Source organism: Oryzias latipes, chromosome 2 (assembly GCF_053564925.1).
Source record: "Oryzias latipes strain Hd-rR chromosome 2, Olatipes_Hd-rR_3.1".
Classification (NCBI taxonomy): Eukaryota; Metazoa; Chordata; class Actinopteri; order Beloniformes; family Adrianichthyidae; genus Oryzias; species Oryzias latipes.
Genome location: NC_136238.1, coordinates 50,839,557 through 50,863,178, shown reverse-complemented (window position 1 = coordinate 50,863,178; position 23,622 = coordinate 50,839,557). Strand labels below are relative to the sequence as shown.

General features: G+C 43.1%; 1 protein-coding gene and 1 long non-coding RNA gene across 3 annotated transcripts in view; one reads left to right on the top strand and one right to left on the bottom strand.

Moving 5' to 3' along the window:
• The window catches only part of LOC144989566 (uncharacterized), a 368,718-nt gene that overhangs the window by 97,815 nt on the left and 247,281 nt on the right, over positions 1-23,622 (bottom strand). The window lies entirely within an intron of this gene.
• Positions 1-23,622, top strand: part of LOC144988945 (NACHT, LRR and PYD domains-containing protein 12-like) — a 192,959-nt gene that overhangs the window by 86,515 nt on the left and 82,822 nt on the right. For both annotated transcript variants that reach the window (XM_078940351.1, XM_078940346.1), the window contains exon 13: positions 19,959-20,135. In XM_078940351.1, the coding sequence (XP_078796477.1) occupies positions 19,959-20,135 (177 nt within the window). The remainder of the gene's footprint in view (positions 1-19,958; positions 20,136-23,622) is intronic.

The window sequence follows — 23,622 nt, the reverse complement described above, 5'->3', positions numbered from 1 at the left end:
ATCAGACATACAACAAATACACATACAGTTCGAGTTTTACTGAGGCAGCTGCAGCGACTGCGCACCTTTTTCTTAGGATGGGTAAAGATGGTTACAAAAGGTGGGTAGGGTGATGATTGGTGACAAAAAAAAGTCGTATCTCAACACTGTGATACAAAACACCGTCTGAACACAGAAGCACATATTCTCACGGCCACGCAGTAAACAAGGATCACTGGGAAGGTTGGATAGGGGGGGTGGGGCCCCCCCCTGTGTTACACTCCGGTCGCAGCTGCTCCTCACGGGCGCTCGCGTCTCCAGGAGTGCTCACTCGGGGTCGGGGGGTGAGTTCCGAGGAATGTCGAGGTCAAGGGGGGGTGAGCAACAGCATCGGCCTTCAGCACAGCGGCGGTTTTCACACTCTGTGAGCGAATGATGTTTTGGTTGGAGCCAAGGAGTCTCAGCTCGGGGGGGGGGGGGCGATTAGATTAGATTTTCCGGCGCCAGCAGATTGTTTGCTCTGCCGGCTGTGTCCTTGACTGGTCTTGCACTGAGAGGCAGATTTGATCCAAAAGTGGTCCATTTAGACCAGTCTAGCCTGAATTCGGGCAGAAACGCGCTCCAAGTTGGTATCCATCTTCTGCACAAGTTCAAAGATCGAGAGCGTCCTGCCTAAGTGGGCAAGACAAGCACAGAGCTTCTGATCCACTTGTGAAAGTTTCTCGTACTGAGTCTCTCCTCCCAGAAGAATCCTTCCACAGAGCTCAGACGAATCTCCTCTCTCTGTCTTCCGCTCCCAGACTGCCTGATAGATCAGAAATCCTCTGATCCCAATGAGGAGGAATCCAAGTATCATAAATCCAAAGAGGTACACATCCTCCACGTCTTCCACAGACAGCTGGGCCAGGCACACCAGCCTCCACTTGCCCCATGGATCGTTGGTGTATCCAGCCGCGTGGGTAATGTCTGGGCAGGAAGGGTCCGCTTTCCCGTTCCTTAGTGTGGAAAAAACTCTGTCGATTGAATTCAAAGACCAGCTGATCAGATCCATCTTTAGAGAGTAAAAAGAGCAGGAGTAGCAGCATGCAGAAAGATGCAGCTCCGGGGAAGACAGACAAAAGCTGGGGGGGGCTGATACAGGAGGAGCGAGAAGTAAAGCGTCCGTCCTTGACAAGAGCAGTAAGAGAAAGCGTCAATAAAAGCAACAAGTTTTTTAAAGCAAAAAAAAATCAATATTTTCACTTGCAACTTAGAAAGTTTTGTGTGCAACGTTGTGGCAGAAATATCACTCCATAGTTTTCCACTTAAAAGTCCGACCGCTAGATGGCAGCAGTGAACACGAAGCCTCTTTGAGGAACTTTACTCTCCACCAAACAACAAGATCTCAGCGAGAAGCAGCTTTCTATTGTAGCCCATGTAATATTGATGTTGTTTTCACCAACATCGCCTTTTTTTATCTTTATTTTGTTGTTTGCATGAGACTGTTCTAAGCAGAGACTTTTATTTTGATGGTTCGCTACTACCTGTTCTTTCGTGGCATTCCCCTCAGTCTCCGTGAGGACTGCAGAGAGGAGCTAAGCAATAGACTTTGCTCTCACTAGTTTGACTGAAAAGAGAGTTTAGTTAAAGTTTAAAACATAGAAAAACAATGTTCATAAGTTAAAACTCTCCCCACAACATTTTTGTTTTTGCTAATTGTGTGAAAAATGTTGTTAAGGGTAAATGCAGCACTGGAAGTATGTGTTAGCAGGACTCTAGCTAACATGCAGCATGGTCTCATGTGTCTGTGGGGTTTTCCCTGCCTTCCTTCAGGTGTGTGTACATTTGTTTTATACAGCAGCTCCGTAATACGAGACGATCTTCCAAACGTGCTTTTATTAATGTTATGATTATTATGAAGTTTCTGTTCGCTCATCGTTATATTTAATCCGTGTGGTCAGTGCTGTTTTGTTTTGTGTCCACTGCTCACTCGGGTGCCAGTGGACTGAGTGAGCGTCGGGGGGCACGACGCACTCCGCCCCCACAGCTCCCTCATGAGGGGTGAAAGAGAGGGGAGAGCCAGCGGGCCGAGAGCGGAGTGGCGCTTTTCACGGGGCGTCCGCAGAGCAGCTGGTTGGTCCTGTTTGAGCTCCAAAGCTTTCTCTCAGTGTAACACCGTCTATGCGTGACGTAAACCAGAGCAGCAGTGACACACGATCGGAATGAACCGTTTACATGAACAACGATTGGATAAACGATCGGTATAACCCACCTATCTCCATCGGAAAGAAATTTAGATCCGAACGAGTCTGACCGGGGCAGAGTATTCCGAACGGCGCGTTTACGTGACGCATTTTCTTTCCGATCAGGCGTTCTTTCCGATTACTTTTGCCCATGTAAACGCGGCTAGTGATGTGTCCAATGCTCGGAAAAAAGGCTAACGTCTGCGTGTGAGAAAGTGTGGCTGCACAGCAGACTGTCATGGAAATAAAGCATCTTAGCCACAGTAAAGCTCTTCACCAGTGTCAGGCTGCCTCATCATCATCACTTGTTATTTGTAGAAAGAATGATTTCCCCCCACCCCTTTATTATTGAAGCACCTTTCAGGCTCCTGAACCGTTTAAAAGTTCTGGAGAAGCTACGTTGATGTCAAAAATAAACACAACTTTATTTACTCAATCATACTTTCAGAACCTTTTTGGCTAAAGTACATTTATTCCATTTTAATTCTTATATTGAAAAATATTTGTTGATTCAACCGTGCAGAATGACACCCATCTGGAACAACCCAGACATCCTTATAAACAAAAAAATGATTCACTTACCAGCTTGGCAAGCAGGGGGCGTAACATTACTCCATCCATCCATCCATCTTCCTCCGCTTATCCGGGACCGGGTCGCGGGGACAGCAGACTGAGCAGAGATGTCCAGACTTCCCTCGCTCCTCTGGGGGGACCCAGAGGCGTTCCCAGGCCAGCCAAGAGACGTAGTCTCTCCAGCGTGTCCTGGGTCTTCCCCGGGGCCTCCGCCCAGTGGGACATGCCCGGAACACCTCTCGAGGGAGGCGTCCAGGGGGCATCCGGACTAGATGCCCGAGCCACCCATACTGGCTCCTTTCAATGCGGAGGAGAAGCGGTTCTACTCCGAGCTCTCCGCGGGTGACCGAGCTTCTCAACCTATCTCTAAGGGAGCGCCCAGCCACCCCACGGAGGAAGCTCATTTCAGCCGCTTGTATTCGGGACCTCATTCTTACAGTCATAACCCAGAGCTCATGACCATAGGTGAGTATTGGAACGCAGATCGACCGGTAAATTGAGAGCTTTGCTTTTCGGCTCAGCTCTCTCTTCACCACGACGGATCGATAGAGCGAACGCGTAACTACGGACGCCGCTCCGATCCACCTGTCAATCTCACGCTCCGATCTTCCCTCACTCGTGAACAAGACCCCAAGGTATTTAAACTCCTCCACCTGGGGCAATGATACTCCACCCACCGAGAGATGGCAAGCTACCTTTCTCCGGTCAAGCGTAACATTACTAGAGCACCTAATTATTGATAGAAGATTCATAACTCCCCGGGAACTACAAGACAAACATAGAAGAAATAACTTCTTGGAATATCAGCAACTTAAATCTATTATTACAAAAAAGTTTAAATACAAAGACAACGATTTAAAGCCACCAGAAGCAGTTATATGGGATTACATTTCTGCTATTAATTGAAAGGGCGTAAAGACAACTAAGCGGGCGTATTTAGGAACTGAGTGAGTGAACCTTAAAACCGCGCTGGCGCAATTCTAACTAAGCGACCCCGTATTTTACAATTGCACGGCTGCAATCCTAACTGAGTGGTGATCTTGCTAGGTCACATCAACTAGATTTACGCTCAGTGTTAAGGGGGCGTTTTTGTCACTTGGGGTCAGGAACCTTTCTGGTTGATCTGATTGGCCGAAATTTGCAAGTCTTATCGGTGAGGCAGAGGGGTGAGACTTTCATTTTTCAGAGAGGGGGGGCTAACAGGCGGCTCTTGAGCTCTCTGCCTCTTATCATATTTTCTATATTCAGTACTTTCACAACCATAAGGTGGAAGTCTTCCATTTTCTCCAAAATGTACAGAGCGGCCCTAATGTGTTGTTGTGTGACTTCAGTAAAGAGGACCTAGAAGAGAACAGCATGATGACGGTACGGAGAGAGGAGAGGACGTGAAAGAAGCCCCCCCCCCCCCCCCCCCCCCCCATAGTACAAAGGTTCAGATATGAGCATAATACAGAACAACTTCATTTGGAAACCCTGGAAATGCAAAGAGACACGATTATGAAGCACAGTTTAAACTGAAAACTATCAGCTACGCGGAGGAACACGGGAATAGAGCAGCTGTGGTTCGGTTAAATTAGATCTTCACAGATTCTGGCTTCCTGCTTCAAAAACTCTTCTGATAATCAGCAAGTACCTCAATCCTTTTGTATAAACACAGAGAGTGAACTTCAAAAGCATTTTAAAGAAAAAAGTTTGTTTTTATTGCCTTTTTATCAGAATTGTTCGTTTCAAGCTGTGAATACAAACAGAGCAGCGAGCCGGCTGCCAAGGGAGCGTCAATAAAGTGCTACCTCTGTGAAACACCATTCTGTAAAAATCAGTAAACTTTTAAAAAACGATTGCATGTCTATATTTAAATAAACTGGTAATGAAGACTCGTCAGCATAATCAAGCTACATTATTATTATTATACTAAATCTTGTTAGAAAGTCAACCTCTATTTTATGCTTATAGATTTTAAAATTTTATATAGATATGATTCAACATAAATGCACAAAAGCTCTGAAGATCCTGAAGCTTCTGTCAACAAACCTCCTGTACTGACTAATCATGACCTTATTGTCCTACTGCAACAAAGATTGTCATAATTCACGTTGTTTATCATTAGGAATTTTTCATATTTAAATATTGATCAGATTTGGTCAAGAAAGCTCAATAGCTTTGAAGATGCTGTAGTTACTGACACCAAACCTCCTGTACTGACTAATCATGACCTTATTTTCCTACTACAATAAAGATTATGTAAAAAAAAAATCTAGCATCTTCAGAGCTATTGAGGATTTTTGACCAAATTGGATCCATTTGTAAATATGAAAAATTCCTAAAAAATAAACGAAGTGAACTATTGACATTTATGATATATATTTTAGTATGACAATAAGGTCATTATTAGTCCGTACAGAAGGTTGGGTGACAGTAGCTTCAGTATCTTGATAACTACTGATAACTTTAGTCATAATTCATATCTATAAAAATTTGAAAAAGTATATGCAACAAGATAAAATAAAGATGGACTTTCCTACAAAATATGTATTGTAACAAAAACATGCTTTATAATAATTTTATGATTTTTTTGTAAGATTATTGATTTTTACACAGTGGTGTTTCACAGCTCACAGAGGTTGCACTTTGTTGACGGTCCCTTGGCAGCCGGCTGCTGCATGTCTGCATTGAAGCGAACAATTCTGATTAAAAGGCAAAAAAACGATCTTTTTTCTTTAGAAATGCTTTTGTGGTTCACTCTCTGTGTTAATACGAAAGTATTGAGATACTTGCTGACACATTTGAACGTTTATCAGAAGAGTTATTGAAGCAGGAAGTCCAATCTGTGGAGATCTTTCTAAACTTATCGAACAGCTGCCAGAGAATTTAAAATGAATCCATGGTTCACAAGTGAGGACGCTGGAAAACCAACTCCGACAAGACAAGTAGACGCAGCAGCAGCTGAATTTCTGCAGAAAAGGAAAGGCCTGTGTTGGAAGATCGACTCAAGGCTCAGCGCTGCTACTTCCAGCAGATGACCGTGAAATGCTGTCCCTCCTCTCCCTTACAGGGACGCAGCAACGGGCGAGTTACGCCACACTTTGGGACTGCAGGACTTAAACTTGGCCTGAGGCGTCTGCTTTCACTGTTCTTTGGAGCCGCATAGCAAAGAGACGGAGTCTGATGAGGAAAGGGAAGCTGGCATGTTTGATAGAAATGTAGTCCAGCTGTTCCAGATGAGGACTTTGATGGATTTTAAATACTGATTGATGACTGAAAAAATAAATCACAACCAACTCAGTTTTGTGCTCGCTGCCTTTTTTAAACACACACCAGCGTGTATGTTTCACCGGTATGTGTGTTAACGTTAAATACAGAAAAACACTCAAAGTGTGTGGTGTGGCTCTTTGACTATCACAGTTAGAAATGTCGGCTCTTTGTGTCAAACTTGTTTGCCCCCTCCCTCCCTTAGTGTTAGAGGCATTCATAGAAAAAAACGTTGGATGTAACGTGGATTAGAACAATAACCAACGACCCAAAACTAAGGTAAGAAAGTGCAGCTGGTTTTTCTGTGCTTCTCAGGTGAAATTCACTGCATTTGTTACTGTTTTAATGCTTTTAATCCACGTTACAGCTGCCGTTCCTTTTCTATTAAAGCCCCAAAATTAAAGTCCCGCCCCGCTGCTTGACATGCAAATTTTAGCCAATCAGATCAACCAGAAAGGTTCCTGCCCCTAAGTGACAAAGACACCCCCTTAACACTGAGCGTAAATCCAGGTGAGCGTGCAAAAAGGATGTGACCGAGCAGGATCACTGCTCAGTTAGGATTGCAGCCGTGCAATTGTAAAATTCTAATAATTAGAATTGCGCCAGCGCGGTTGTAAGGTTCACTCACTCAGTTCCTAAATACGCCCGCTTAGTTGTCTTTATGCCCTTTCAATTAATGGCAGAAATGTAATTTTATATAGTTACCTCTGATAAATTTTTAATGAATAGAACTCTCTAAAATATTCAAACTCTTATGCAACCTAGATAATAATATTTCCTTCCAACAACAAAATGGGATGCAGATTTGAGCATCAGCACAGATGAAAGCTTCTGGTCAGAACTTTGTCTAAACACCTTTAAACTGACAAAAAGTCCAAATCTGCAGCCAATCCATTTTAAAACTCTACACAGAATTTACTACACTGGACAGAGGAGTTTGGACATCACTGCCAGCAAGCAGCAGATGTCCTTTTAGCGCCCTACCCCCCAATTTTAACCGCACCATAGACATTTAGGGCCCCTTGGTGGGGAGGGTGATGGGACATCACTGTGAGTAATCAGGAGATGTCCCCTCCGTGCCCTACCCCCCAATTTTAACTGCACCCCCTTAGTACACACACCCTTTACCCGTCAAAATATACATTCCTACATAAACACACACACATGCACACACACCCTCACAAACACACACACACGCATTTCGCAAGGAAGGTGGGACCTTGGACCATCTGTCCCTTACCCCATCTGTGGTAGGGGGTACTGGGCCCTTGGCCGCGTCCACTGGGTGTTGGTTTCCTGGGCCTGGCAGTCCTCTCTCCATGCAGGGACAGGGATCCCTGAGCTGTCTGGCAAGGCCAGGAGCTGGGGATCACATCACATTTGAGCCGGGGGTGTCTGTGTCCTTGGGGGGTGGGTTTTGGTCCTTGCCCCTGAGCGCTGGCCCTCACCAAATTTCCAACTGTGGCTTACCCTGGTCGGGCCATGTTTACAACACCCCTTGTGGGCTCCCTTTCCTTGTGGGTGCCCTCCTCCTGGGCGGGGGTGGCTGGCCCCTGCCTTGCTCCTTCCTGGACCAACCGTGGGCTGGGTGGGTGGCAGCCTGGAGCGCAGAGCGGGTTAGCTCACCTTTGCACTAATATTTAGCACTAATATTTAAATGGTAAATGGTGTATACTTATATAGCACTTTCTACCTTCTTTCGAAGGCCCAAAGCGCCTTACAGTCACAGTCCCATGCACACACACATTCACACACTGATGGCGGCTCCAGTGCCAAACACTGGCGCCAACCTCCCACCAGAGGCAAGGTGGGGTTCAGTGTCTTGCCCAAGGACAATTCGACACATGAGCGTGCAAGGCGGGAATTGAACCTGCAATCTTACGATCATGGGTCGACCGCCCTACCCCTGCCCACAGCCGTCCCTTAGCTTGATTGAGATAAATATTTCACACAAGTTGGTTTGAAGGCAAAAGTATGCGTGTGTGAATAATATTTGTATTGTGTACATGTTGACATGTGAACATTTTTGCAGCCAACAGGTGTGTTTATAACATTTAATTGTGTGTGTGGACAGCCCCATTATAGACTTGTATTACTTTTGAACCTCACTGTAATGATAACCATCCAAAAACTTGCCCCCGAACCTGATGAAAAAAAATCTGTGAAGCAGCGAAGCCGTGAAAGATGAAACGCGATATATGGAGGGATCACTGTAATTCTAAATGGAAGAAAATGTGTATGTTAAAGTTTTTTTTTTTAGGCCAGTGTTACGTATTCTAAGTTTTTGGTTCCTGACAGCTAATAGTTGTATTATTTTATGTAGCAGATCATCTTAATAAGTCTATTTTATTTATTGTTTTTTAAAACCAATAAATGCATTTTGCAAGTAATTTTTGTCTGCCTTTTTTGTACAGAAAATGTACCAAACGGAGCCCTATGAAGTACTGAACCGAACTGAGATTTTAGCGTAATGTGACATCCCTATGATATACCTTTGCAGTGCTTAACATTGTGATCATGAAATAAACTGAATTTGACAATTTGTTTTTACAATGGAAGACGTATTGAAATTCAGGTAGTTTTTTCTAAGTCATACTTAAAAAAAGAAAAAAGAGAGAGAGAGAGAGAGAGAGAGAGAGAGAGAGAAAATGTGTTCCGGTACAATATCAGTATACGTATGGTATCCCATCCCCAGACTTTCAAACCCCAATTCAAACCCCTGTTGCTGAGAATCACTGAAGGCAGAGGTGGTATCCTCTTTTCCTGAGCCGCTGCCGCACGCCTCCTCAACATCCACTTATACGCCATGTTAGCCTTCGTGTCTGCGTTTTCCTCCTCAAGTCCACTGGTAGATCTCTTGGTGCAGTGCAGCACCATTTGCAGGTGCTCTCTTTCTAATGTTCTCTTCTGATTGGCTCCAGGACAGTTTGAAGGGAGTATTCCTGTCTATATAAAGGCCCGTACACACCGGGACGAATATTCGCCAGGCGTTATTCGCCAGCGTTTTTCGCCACGTTTTTTGTGTTCACACCCAGGTGATTTTCGCTGACGATGAGCCGAGCGAACATGCAATTTCATTCCCTGACATTAGATGGCGCTTAATGTAAAACAGAAATACTCCTGTACACAAGGTGGCGCTGCGCAACTTTATGCTTCGTTCTTAAAGTCGCTTTTCACTCAGAAGAAGAGAGCAAGTATTTACGCGTTTGTCAGAATCAAACAAAGAAAACATGAATATTTCAAGCATCAGTTGCTCCAACTGGTGCTTGGTTCGGGGATATTTTAGAATGTCCGTCATTATTTCTTCGCGGCTGTGTAGACGCTACTCGGCGTCTATCTTCTTCGCTGGTATGTGTGCTCAGCAAGACAGTTTTGTGTTTGAGCGCCCCCAAGTTGTGTTTTACTGTAACTTCAGAAGCTCCAGACACGTGTGCAAAAGCGCCATTCTCATTGGTCGAATAGATTTCGACGCAACGCGTCGGAAAAAAAAAAACGAACCCGAGGCGTTTTTTTTTTTGACGCTTTGACGCGTGGCGTTTTTTCGCGTCGGTGTGCACACTCACATTGGTGCCCTTTGTTTAGTCACGAGGCGTTAAACGTCGGCGAAAATCGCCGACGAAATTCGTCCCGGTGTGAACGGGCCTTAAGGATAATTGAAAATGACCTCAAAGTCTTTTGTGACCACAAAAAAAACCCAATTTGCCCTGCAACAGCAGTTGGAAGTTGGCTGTTTTCTTTGGTTTACCTGATTTTAGTCTGGTCCACTCACAGCAGTCTGTGAAACGCCCCAGCTATGTTTAGAGAAAGTGCTGGCCACCATTCCCCAACACGAAGGTCTTGTCTGCTTGGATGACATCCTGGTGCACAGGGACTCTTTTGAAGCAGCACTGAGATCGCATGAGCTTCATCCATCCAGTCCTGAAGCTTGCTGGCATATTCCAGCCCAGGTGGAGCCGCCAGCATGTCAGGGTTTTTCAAACATTATTTCACGATCCTGTGTCTCAGAAACTCCCATTATCTAATGAAGCAGCACTTGTCAGGGTGAAGCTTCAGACCTGCTGCTGCTATTCTCCAATTTCTCTCAGCCTTTGTCTGTGACCAAAAAAAGATGGCATAAGGCTGAGAAGGAAGAACAACCTGAGGGCTGAAAATAGGCCGCATTTACACTGCATGGTTCAGGTGACCCATTTCGATTTTTTTCCTCTCATTTGGCACAGATCGGATATGACCAGTGAACGTGTAAGCAGGACAAAAGCGCATGGATTCCGATTTTCTCAGATCGCAATCAGGCCTTGTTCTTATGTGGAAATAAATGGGATACGGATCGGATACGTGCATTTGCGTGTGCCATGTAAGCAGACAAATCGGATATTCTCCAGTAAATGCGAGTCGTAGGTCAGTGACATCAATTCAGGAGACCACCAACTGAGATGACATGACTTATTAAGGTGCTTTTTGTGTGCTGATTTTGCTGTTGGAGGACAGCTGGAGCCCCATCAGCGTGTTACCTTTCAGCCTCAGGCTTCAGACCGTAGTCGGAAACTGCTGTTATTCCCGGTCCGCAAACGGACGCAAACGGTAACTAATGAAGCGGGACACCGTTGCTCTGGAACAGGCGAGAAGCCGTTTACTTCTTTGCTTGGATCAAACTGTTAGGACAGCACAACATCTGCAAACACTTCCTCATTCAAAACTTAGCGAGAACACATAACCCCTCCTTTTTCCTCTCCCGCGCATCCCCTTAGGAACGCCCAAGGCAACGCCTCCTTATGTCACTGCATTGTCTCCATGACAACCGCAGTCACAGAAAGAAACAACTATAAAAGGGGAGGGGGGGGCAAGCCGTGCTAAACCTTTGCCGTTTGGACCAGCACGCATCTTCTAAATGTCCTTTTATTACTGTTATGAGGTACGTGGAGGTACTTAAAACTCTGTGTGGGGAATGTCGCAATAAGCAACTTGGATGGGGGATATGTGGGAATAACATCAGCCTTTATTTAGTCTGGACACCACTGGAAACACAAATTCATATGATGGTTTAGAGCAGTGTTTTTCAACCTTTTTTGAGCCATGGCACACTTTAACATTGAGAAAAATCCCGCGGCACACCACTATCAAACAAAAAAAAAAAAAAAAAAAAAAAAAGCAGAAACTGATAGCCTGTGTGGATCTACAGCCCCCCACCGCAATCTCACATGCATTTTTTTTTTTGAACAGTATTTTATTATATTTTTACATAACAAAACAATGAACAAGTCAGCACAGGGTAAACTCAGTCAGTTACACAAGTTGTAGTAATGAGAAAGATAGGGACTACACATGGACATTACTTAACACTATATATTTTATCCGACCAAAACTGCTTCACCTCCTCACCAGTTTCTTGAGAAGACAAAGGAGGAGCATCCCTTTTGTAGTAGACCAATAAGGTCATCAGGAAGATAGTTAAGAAGTGGTTGCCAGATCCGATAAAAATCATCATCATTCCCCCTTAAGGAGGCACTAAGATGCTCCATTGGAAAAATCTGAAACATTTCTTTGTACCATTGGGTAACTGTGGGAGGTTTCTCCCTGATCCACTGCAAAAGAACACATCATCTCGCCAGGAGCAGGAGTTTTTTCAACAATATCAACTCTGCAGCAGTTACAGGAAGTTTCTTTGAAGATATATTCAAAAGGAAGAGGGTTGGATCTAGTTTTATTGTTTTGAGTAGTATTGAGGTGAGTTCTTTTGCAACGTTTCTCCAGAATTTGGATATTAATGGACATAGCCAAAAACAGTGATAGTAGGTTCCTGTCTGTTTTTTACATTTGATGCATATTTTGGGGACCTGGGGGTGGATTTTATGTAAAAGGTAAGGGGTGCATTGTAGTCTGTGTAATATTCTGTACTGGTTTTCTCTCAGCCTGTTGCACAACGATAATTTATTTACAGATCCAAAGGCCTTGTACCACCTTCCGTCATTTAAGTCAATCCCAAGATCGTTTTCCCACAGCCCTTTAGATCTAGAGTCTTCAAAGTTATCGCATAAAATAACTTTTCTATAAAAGAGGGAGATGAACTTCTTGTTAATAGCTGAGGAAGTAAGGTTCAACAAGAAGCTTTCTATTGGATTTTTGATAGGTTGATTTAGTGGGAGAGAGCATAACGATTCCGCAAAATGCCTAGCTTGAAGAAAACCCAAAAATTGGTAGCGTGGGATCCCGTATTTGATTTGAATTTGTGAGAACGAGGCGATGTTTCCTCCATCAAATAAATCACCCACAAATTTTAACCCTTTTGAGTGCTAATCATTGAAGATGCTTACTCCCCAGCCAGGGGGGAAAGCTTTGTTATGTATCAAAGGCTGTAATGCCAGTGAGGAGCCTTGTTGGCCGGCCTGCTTGGTGATGTCTCGCCAGATTTTGAGTGTGTTTTTAAGGATGAGATTGTTTGCAACCTCTCCTGGGAGCTCATTAAGATTTATTGAAAGCAAACTTAATAGAGAGTGGGGGGCACAGCTCCAAGCATCCACATGAGGTTCTTCCGGGTTGAGGAAATGTTTGAGCCAGCCATACACTATTCTGGCATGACAGGCCCAGTTGTAGTATAAGAAGTTGGGGAGCGCTTGGCCTCCCTTGTTTACCGGCAACTGTAGAGTCCTCATTTTTAGTCGTGGTCTTTTACCATGCCATATAAACCGGGATATAGATCTTTGGATATCTAAAATAGCCAATCTGTTAATCCTAAGTGGTAGCATTTGCATCGGGTATAGGAGTCTGGGAAGAGCGTTCATTTTAATTAAGCTGATCCTACCCATGCATGACAAAGGAAGATCAAACCATCTATTTAAGTCATTTTTGACTGATTTTACAGTAGTTGTAAAATTTAGTTTATACAGATCCTTAATTGAAGTCGATACTCTAATCCCCAGGTAAATAAAACCGGAGAGTGACCATTTGAATGGGAAGTCAACTAGTGTGGTGTGGTCTCCAAAGTTGCCTAGAGGCAGCGCGTCCGACTTCTCAAAATTGATATTATAGCCAGATATCTCACCAAATTGATTAATAATTGAGAATAGGTTAGGTATGGAATCCTCCGGGTTCGTAATAAACAAAAGGACGTCATCAGCATAGAGTGAGATTTTATGCTCAGTTTTTCCTAAGGTGACACCAGACAGATTTTTGTGATGTCTGATGGTTTCTGCCAGTGGCTCCAATGCAAGGGCGAATAGTAACGGAGATAGGGGACATCCCTGGCGAGTACCTCTAGATAGGGGAATGATATCAGATGTTGACCCGTTTACGCGAATCCTGGCAGTTGGAGATCTATATAAAAGATGAATCCAATTTATAAAATCTGGACCCAGTCCAAACTTGTCTAGCGTATCAAATAGATACTCCCACTCAACACGGTCGAATGCTTTTTCAGCGTCTAAGGATAGTATCAGGGCTCTAGTTCTGGAATATTGGGAAAAGTGGATAATATTAAGTAACCTGCGAACATTAGAGTGAGAGTATCTATTCTTAATAAAGCCAGTCTGATCCGGATTTATTAGAGTAGGCAGTACTAACTCCAGCCTTCTGGCGAGTAGTTTTGCAAGTATTTTAATGTCACTACCAAGTAAACTGATTGGTCTGTAAGAGGCACAATTATCTGCAGGTTTGTCTTTTTTCAGAATTAAAGAGATGTGGGCCAGATTCAGGGTAGGTGGAAGACATCCCCTCATACCCGACTCGGCAAACATCTTCGTTAGAGGTCCTACAACCAATTTAGCCATTTTTTTATAATATTCGGGACCAAATCCATCGGGGCCTGGAGCTTTTCCATTGGGTAGGGAATTGATGGTCTCCATGACCTCTGTAATTGGTCTACCCAGATTACGGCACTTTTCCTCTGACAGATAGGGAAGGACAACTCCATTCAGGAAATGCTTCCTTTTAATTGATGTGTTTTGACACTATGAAGTGTACAGATTTTGAAAGAATTCTTTCATTATATTACAAATGTTTTTGGATTTGAAATGCTGAGTATTAGTATAGTCTTTGAGAGATGATATTATGGTAGGGGCAGTCCGACCTCTCGCCAGTCGGGCCAGTAGTCTACCAGGTTTGTTACCAGATGTGAATAAACGATGTTTGGCAAAAAATACAGCAGATTCAGCCTTTTGAGTTAGTAAGTGATCTAGCGCAGATCGGGCAGCTTCCAGTTTTTTAAAACCAGTGGTAGAAAAAGACATTTTGAGCTCTCTGTACAAATTTTTAATTTGTTGTTCTAAGTCTAGTTGTTTTGATAAGACAATTTTTTTCCTCTCTGCTGTATAGGAGATAATAGAACCCCTCATAAAGGCTTTTCCAGCCTCCCATAAGATGGAAGCTGAGGTATGAGATGTATCATTTTTGGAAATGTAAAGTTTCCACTCTGCTTCCAAGTATGATATAAAAGCAGGGTTGCTAAGTAAAAGCGAATTCAGGTGCCATTGTTTAGCCTGTGGGTCATAGTAAGGGGGCATGAGTTCAACTGTGACAGAAGAGTGATGAGAGAGGGGACAAGTGTTAATAGAGCATGATTTAGTCCGATCGATAATTGGTCTGGAAACAAAGATATAATCAATTCTTGAGAAGGAATGATGAGGATGAGAGAAGAATGTAAAATCTTTTCCTTGAGGGTTGATGACCCTCCATGCATCTAATAATCCAAGAGCTGTACACAAATCTGTTGTAGCTTGAGATATTTTGGAAGGGGGACTTTTTTTTTGCTGGTTTGTGATCTAAATTAGGGTTTAAATTCAAATTCAAATTCAAATTCAACTTTATTTATATAGCGCTTTTCATGCTTCATAGCATCTCAAAGTGCTTACCAAAGGAAAAAATAAAAAATAAAATAAAAAATAAAACAAATAAGATAAAAAAATATATATTTTTGTTAAAATAATAAACAAAGTAAAAAGAATGTAATAATAATAAAAATAAAAATAAATGCAAATAATAATAAAATAAATGAATTAGTAAAAACACACAAAAACCCAACACATACACATCCCTCCTTTAAAATAAAAACAAATAAAATTAGCTGTTAAAATTTTATAAAATCAAATAAAAACATGTGGACAAGTAAAAACTATGTAAAAGCTTTACTAAAAAGATGTGTCTTAAGTTTTCTCTTAAAAACCTCCACAGTGGCTGAAGCCTCACGTCCTCAGGCTGTTCCACAGGCGAGGTCCACAGTGTTGAAAAGAGGCCTCGCCGTGGGTTTTAGTTCTGACCTTTGGGACCACTAGCAGACCTGCACCTGTGGACCTGAGGGCTCTGGGAGGGTCATAGACTAAAAGTAAATCTGATAAAAATGAGGGTCCAGTTCCATGTAAACTTTTATAAACTAATAAAAGAACCTTAAAATCGATCCTAAAGCTGACAGGGAGCCAGTGCAAAGACTTCAAAATTGGAGTAATCTGCTCCTTCTTTCTGGTTCTGGTTAAAAGGCGTGCAGCTGAGTTTTGAACAAGCTGCAGCCGGTTTACAGTATTTCTCTTAGCACCAGAAAGAAGAGCATTACAATAGTCTATCCTAGATGTTATAAAAGCATGGATTGATATTTCAGCCCTGGCTTGTGAGAGAAGTGTTTGTGAGAGAAGTGTTTAAGCCACAATTAAAGTCGCCTCCAAGTATGATGTGGCCAGGACATATTGCCGAAACTTCAGCTAATAATTTTGAGTAAAATGAGCTTTCATAGCTATTTGGAGCATAAACACTTCCTATCATAATTTGTTCCCCATACAAAAATCCAGTGATCAAGACAAATCGTCCCTCTTTGTCCTGTACAATTTTTATCAATTGTGAATGGCAAGTGTTTGTGAATGAGTATTGCCACTCCTCTACTTTTTGAGGTATATGAGGCAAAGAAGACTTGGCCTACCCAATCTCGTCTGAGTTTCAAATGTTCTGGGTCAGTTAGGTGGGTTTCCTGTAGAAGTGCTACCTGCACCTTATCTTTTTTAAGCATGGAGAGTAGTTTACGCCTCTTCACCACGTGGTTGATACCTTTGACATTAAGTGTTAAAATTTTTATATCACTCATAAGTTAAGTAACCTTTAGCTATCAGACAAAGGTGATTTAGTTTGAGAAATGTAACAGAGTGATACAAGATGACCCCATGTGCATGAACTATATTGGATTGATTAAAGAGTTGTGCTGTCATAAACAAACCTATTCTGAACATCAGGAGATCAAACAGAACAGTTGAGTCTCCAAAAAACCCAAACAAAAACACGCATAGTAACATGTGGCTTTCAGGAGCCTGGAGAGTTGGGTAATAGGAAAAAAAAACAAGCAAAAAAATAAACCCTCAAAAACTGCAAACGTCCTATGACAAAAGAAGAAAAAATGGCCACGTGCTGCTGAGCTATGTTATTGTCCCTGGAGAAGGAGAGAAGGAAGAAGAAAAAGGAAAGAAAATCCCCGAAGCAATCCCACCCCCGCCCCCACTATGCGTCAACCTCACTCTTCTAATAACAGAAATACTCTTTTTGTCTTATCTAGATTATAAACATAAAGGGCTTCAAAAATAGATAAATAATAAAATAAAAAATTTGAAAAAAAAGTTATATTAAAATGTTAAATTGCGCATGAGCATTTCTATGGCATTTAAGATATACTTCAAAAATAATCCTGACAGGAGATTATTTTTCCTTCAGTTTGAAGTATTTCTCAGTTGTGGATGAATAATTACCACATAATGCAAGAGACAAAAAGGAGGAAGAAAAAAAAAAAGAACAGCTTTACAAACTTGTTGGATCCTCTTCTGTAGCATCTAGTGCAGGGGTCGGCAACCTTTTTTACTCAAAGAGCCATTTGGGACCGCCCCTAACGAAAAAAAGCACCCGGAGCCACAACCCGTTTTGACATCATTATATATATTATGCATGTATATATTATATCAAGGGTGCTCATTACGTCGATCGCGATCGATTTTCAAGGACATAAGTGTAGATCGCGGTCCAGAAAAGATAAAAAAAAAAAAAGTACTTCTTTCTTTTCATCTTCATGTTTATTAGTTACATGTTTATTTCAACATTATTTTTTATGTACTGATGATTAAAAACTACACAGTGAGTTTACATAAAGATACTTTTGTATTAACAGATGAGGCGTTTTATTACAAAGACAGAAAGCAGCGACCATCGTATTCATGCTCTGCTGTAAACGGTGCAATGCGGGGAGTGTGGCATATTGTGAGGCATTTGGCGCTGCTGGCTCCGTATTGATCAGTATTGATGGGGAACGACGACTACTAATTTAGTGCTCCGTCCTCCGAACACACAATATATTTCACGCACACACCTCCGCTCCGTGCTCACACCCCCATCTCCACCTGCATGTGCCCCTCCCTCGTGGCACGCGCGCCGCTCAGCACAAACACACATTCCGCATCAGTATAAAGCGCGTGCCTCACAGCTTCCTTGATGAGCTCGTATTTATCGGGCGAGAACTGCAGAGCTTATAGCAGGAGGAGAAACGCGGGGCGGCTTTAATAAACTCCGGTTGCTGGACTTCTACCGGGGACATGATGTGCCGCGGGGAGAAAAAGACGTTCTGAAGGCAGAGTTTGCGCTGAGTGCATTTAAGCTCGAGTCTGCAGTGACATATGTGTCAGAGGATGTCCGATTGGCCATTCTGCATGTCAATCAAGTCCCGTACTTTTCGGTGATGATGTTGATTGGCTGGTGGATTTTCAAGAAGCACTCTCTTCCCCTTCAATCTCCCCCACGTCCCCGAAGATGACCGGTCGATCGCGACCGACGCAACGAGCTCCCCTGCTCTGAAACACACATCACCGCACACGGGAGTCCAAAACACCGGCGCAAACTCTCCGTCACCAGAAAGCCGCTCCCCATTCCGCGCCACGCCAAGCCCCCGGCAGAAAATCACTCCAGTCCCGGAGTGTTTATTGAAGCCGCCCCGCGTGTCTCCTCCTGCTATCAGCTCCGCAGCCCTCGCCCGACAAACACGAGCCCACCAAGGAAGCTGTTTTTTACGTGGCACGTGCCTCGCACGGAGCCACCAGCGCCTTTGAAATGCCATGAAAAATGAACAAACTAAAATAAATTTGAATTTTTATAAAATACTCATTATTTTCCAAAGTCACAGGGAGCCACAACAGAAGGATCAAAGAGCCACATGTGGCTCTGGAGCCACGGGTTGCCGACCCCTGATCTAGACCAATGCGTTGAGAAAGTCTTCAGCAGCACTATTTGTTTCAAACTTGTGATCCGATTCGTTGTGGTGCACCACCAGTGTGGCCGGATCCCTTTACTGATCAACGCCTGGCATACTCCGTTGAACACCCGGCGTTTTTCTCTGACAGCCGCAGAGAGATCCTGCTGGATGAAGATCCGCTGACCGTCGTGTTCCAGCGTGGGGTTTTTTCGGAGCGCTGAGAGTATCCTCGATTTGTCCCTCGAGTTGTGGAGTTTAATAATCACCGGGCGAGGACGTGCATTCCGCGGTCCCAAGCCGCGGTGCGCACGGTCGATCTTGATGCGGGACTTGATCGCGGGGTTCGCGTCAAGCCCAAGCAGGGTCGGCAGCCACGACTCAAAAAACTGTAAGGGTTGGTTTCCCTCCGTGCCCTCCTTTAGATTAAAGATGCGGATGTTGTCACGTCTGCTCCGGTTTTCCATTTCGACCATGCCAGCTTCCAGTTCTGGTGAATGAGTATTGCCACAGTTTTGGTGACTTTTTCTTGCAGGACAGACAGCGTGTCCTCCACGAATGACACGCGCTGCTCTGTCTCCGCAATACGCTTAGAGTGGCTCTCCAGGGTCGCCGAGAACCTATCCAAGGTTTCGGAGAGTTTAAAAAACTTGTCCTCCATTATTTCACAAAAGTTTTGAGAGACCTCCCGTATCAGGGCAGAGGTTTCCATAATTGGTGGAGACTGAGTGTTGTCCGCAGGCGAGTTATCTGCTACATTTAGCGACTTGCTAGCAGAGGGTGTTAGCATCGTTTTCCGCGTTTGTATTTTCTTTTGTTTCGACATTTTTGAATTGAAACTGCTCCTCGGGTAACCGGTGTGGATTAGATGTATCTGGCTTATCCAATAAGCTGAGGCAAAAAAGAAAAGAGTGATCCAAGGTAGAAATGGGAGCGGGAGCACGACAAAAACACGTCCCTCAGTCAGCCATCATCACGTGACCCCCCCTCACATGCATTTTTATGATAATTGTGGCAGAAAAAGCTGGAAGCTGCAGTTTTTTTTCTAAAAGATGTAATAAAAGTTAAGTTAGAGTATTTAAAAACTGTTTGATGTGTGTTCGTTGTGGTTTCAAGACGTTTAACAAGGAAGACTCATTGTGACTGTCATTGGAACCCAATGCATCATGGGAGATGTAGTGATGGCAGACAGACTCTTTTCTCTGAGCTTCATGGTTTTGTTCATTTGTTCCACGGTCTGACACCGGATTCTGTGGAAAGCTACACCGCTAAAGACGAGCTTTAGCTGGTATTTCTGTTGGAACTGAGAGACTTTATGAGCAGAATCAGAACAAGGAAGTGAAGACTTTAACCACTTCTGATTGGTCAGACTGATGACGTATGATTAAGCCTCCAAGAATGATTGGTGGAGACAGTTAAAGGGGCGGGACTTTTCCAAAAACAGGTGTGTTGGGAGAGTGAAAAGAAATGAATAAAGAGATAGAAGCATTGATAGAAGTTGTCTTGTTACTCTGTTGTATCTGTCGTGGTTGTTACCCACAGCAACTGTTAAGACTTCATAAAAAACTTGTAGTTTTAGATTATTATGTCCAACAGGATGTAAAAAAACTCTTCATCTGTGATGATTGATATGAAACTGATCTGTTTCAATCATGATCTTAAAAATCTGGTTAAACTCTGTTTGGTTCCTGGACCTCCAGCTGCATCACTGCTCCTGAACACACTTTTCTGTCTGATTGCAGGTTGGCGAGATGCAGTTTGTCAGAGATCAGCTGTGAAGCTCTGGGCTCAGCTCTGAAGAAAAACCCGTCTAATCTGAAAGAACTGGACCTGAGCGGGAACCAGAACCTGCAGGATTCAGGATTTCTTCATCTGTGGGGTTTTCTGGAAAATCCAAACTACAGACTGCAGACTCTGAGGTCAGTAAAGAAGCTGAACTCCCTGAAGGATGAGAAGAACGGATCAGGTGAAGAACTTTCTGATGTTTCACTGGAAGATTTTCTGTCTGCAGCCGTGTTTGAAACAAACTGATTCAATTCAATTCAATTTTATTTGTATAGCCCAAGTTCACAACAGTTGTCTCGATGGGCTTCGTATCGGTAATTGAAAAAGAAAAGGATCATGAATACAAAGAGTTCAATAGGAAAATACTAAAATGAACTAACAAACTGACTAAACTAAACTGGACATCCCTGCCCTTAGACCCCCCTTCTCTGTAAGGAAAAACTCCTAAAAGAAACGGATTCCGGAAAAAACGAAGAAACCTCAGGGGTGTCCACATGAAGGAGGGATCCTCCCCCAGGACGGACAGGCGATGTACCAGAACTCTTAGAGAAGAATTAACTTATCTAAATCTACAACTACATATATAAAGTCCAGCAGACGAGCTTCATCCAGCTGTGGTTGGGCGCGAGTCGAGCCAGAGACAGGATCCACAGCCAGGTGTAGGAGCAGGAGCAAAGGCGAGGTAAACGGTCAGGAACTGGAGCACGGATGAACCAACTGGAGTCTGGAAGCACTCCCACTCCCCAGGAGGGGAGAGGAAAAGAGGGACAATACATGAATCACTGCACCAAACAGAGGCATGGAGAACTAAATGATGAATAATGATCAAGAATAGAGAAGAGAGGAAGGGTAGAAGTAGATGAGAAAAGAGGACAGAACCCCAGTGCACCATAGTTACCCCAGCTTCAACTTCTAGCAGCCTTTTAAAAGAAATAGTTATTAAGTTTAATTTAGACAAATTAACATTAAGTTAAATAGTCTCTGAATACTAACTAGTCTGACAATAAGCCTGTCCACAGAGGAATGTTTTTAGTCTAACTTTGAATGTAGAAACTGAGTCGGCCTCTCTTCCATGAGCTGGGAGTTTATTCCATAAGACAGGGGCTTGGTGGCTAAACGCTCTACCTCCAACCGTACTTTTACTAATTCTAGGAACCACAAGCAGTCCTGCATTTAGTGAGTGAAGTGTTCTGATTGGTTGGTAAGGGACTATGAGGTCCTTAATATAGGACGGGGCCATTCCATGTAAGGCCTTATAGGTTAACAGGAGGATCTTGAACTTGATTCTGGAAATCAACTGGGAGCCAATGGAGCGAAACTAACACAGGAGTGATGTGATCTCTTCTGCTAGTTCCAGCTAACAATCTAGCTGCTGCGTTCTGAAAAAGCTGGAGACTTCTTAAGGAACTCTTAGGACACGCTGCTAACAAGGAGTTACAGTAATCCAGCCTCGACGTAACAAATGCATGGATGAGTTTTTCAGCATCACTCTTAGAAAGTATATTTCTGATCTTAGCAATATTCCGCAGGTAAAGGGCAGTTCTGCACGCCTGAGATATGTGAGCCTTAAATGATAAATCCTGGTCAAGTAAAACCCCAAGGTTTCTAATTGTGGAATTGGGGGCTATACTTACACCATCCAGGGAGACTATCTGAGCAGACAGAGCATCTCTGAGGTTTTTAGGACCAAGTATAATGACCTCAGTTTTTTCTGGGTTCAAGAGGAGGTAATTAATTGTCATCCAGGTCTTGATGTCACTGATGCAGGCGTTCAGTTTCTCTATCTGGTCATTCTGGTCAGGCTTCATGGATAAATACAACTGTGTATCGTCGGCATAACAATGAAAATTAATGCTGTGTTTCCTGATTATGTTTCCTAGGGGTAACATATAAAGCGTAAACAGGATCGGTCCCAAGACTGAGCCCTGTGGGACTCCATAGTTGACTCGAGTGCACTGAGAGGAATGGCCATTTACATTAACGGACAGATAGGATTTAAACCACTGGAGAGCAGATCCTCTGATCCCTATGTCCTGCTCTAATCTATGGAGTAAAATACCGTGGTCGATAGTGTCAAAGGCTGCACTGAGGTCCAACAGGACCAGAATAGAAAGTAGTCCCTTTTCTGAGGCCAATAACAAGTCATTAGAGACTCTAACTAGTGCAGTTTCCGTACTGTGGTGAGGTCCAACAGGACCAGAATAGAAAGTAGTCCCTTGTCTGAGGCCAATAACAAGTCATTAGAGACTCTAACTAGTGCAGTTTCCGTACTGTGGTGAGGTCTAAACCTCGACTGAAAGTCTTCAAAGTGGCTGTTGTCCTGTAGGTGGCAGTAAAGCTGCTTAACTACAACTCTTTCTAGGATTTTAGAAATAAAGGGGAGGTTTGATATCGGTCTATAGTTGGCCAAGATGCTAGGATCCAAACTGGGCTTTTTCAGAAGAGGTTTAACAACTGCATATTTAAAAGACTGTGGCACGTAACCCGTTTCCAGAGAGGCATTTATCATTGTTAATATGGGATCATTAATTAGGGGAAAAGTTTCTTTAAAAAGTCTAGTGGGAATTGGGTCTAACAGACACGTTGAGGATTTGGAGGACGTAATAATTGATGTTATTTCCGCTTGATCCACAGCAGTGAAGCAGTCTAATGTTACAGAGGTTTCTATGGAGGCCTCCATTTCTACCGCTTCAGCCTGTTCTGGGCTGATAGTAGGAATAACTTGATTTAACTTATGTCTAATATTTGAGATTTTACTATCAAAAAATGTAAGAAAATCATCAGAGCTGAGAGAAACAGGAACATGTGGTTCTACTGAGCTCTGACTGCGAGTTAATTTAGCTATAGTGCTAAAAAGAAATCTTGGATTGTTTCCATTCTCTGATATTAAGGTTGAATAGTACTGGCTTCTAGCTCTACGCAGAGCTTTTTTATAATTTAATAGGCTATGTTTCCAGATATCCAGAGACTGCTCTGAACCGGAGCGGCGCCATTCTCTTTCCAACTTACGGGTTTCTTGTTTAAGAGAACGAGTTTCAGCGTTAAACCACGGTGCTACTCGGTTTTGTCTGACGAACTTAGGTTTCAAGGGGGCAACAACATGGAGTGTACTCCTGAGGGCTTGTAAGGCATCATTAACAAAGTGGTCATTTATACTAGGACTGATGCTATGGGAGCTGGACTCAGAGTATTTTCTCAGAATATCACTAAGTACTGGCTGAACTGTGTGTTTAAACTCAGACACAGAACGGTCAGTGGGCGGGGCTTATCTCCGCGATTTGAAGCCTTCTGTTCACATTGATGATTAAAATTATTATTTGACAGTACAGTACAGTACAGAAGTTATTTGTTGAAAAGAAAACGTTTCTAAAGTACTTTTATTTGTGAAACAAATGCTTGAGCCTGTAAAATGGTTTGTTCTTTCTTTTCAATGTAGTAGTAGTATTAACAAGTTTATTTCAAATCAAATCAACATTTACCTGGAAAAAGAAAATATAAGTCAATACATGACTTGGAAAATAAGATTTGAAAGGGGAATGGAAGAAGCGAAAGTATAATAGAGTATTTAATTGTATAATAATTTAAAACAAAAATAGAGGTTTCTACTTCACGGATTTTGCC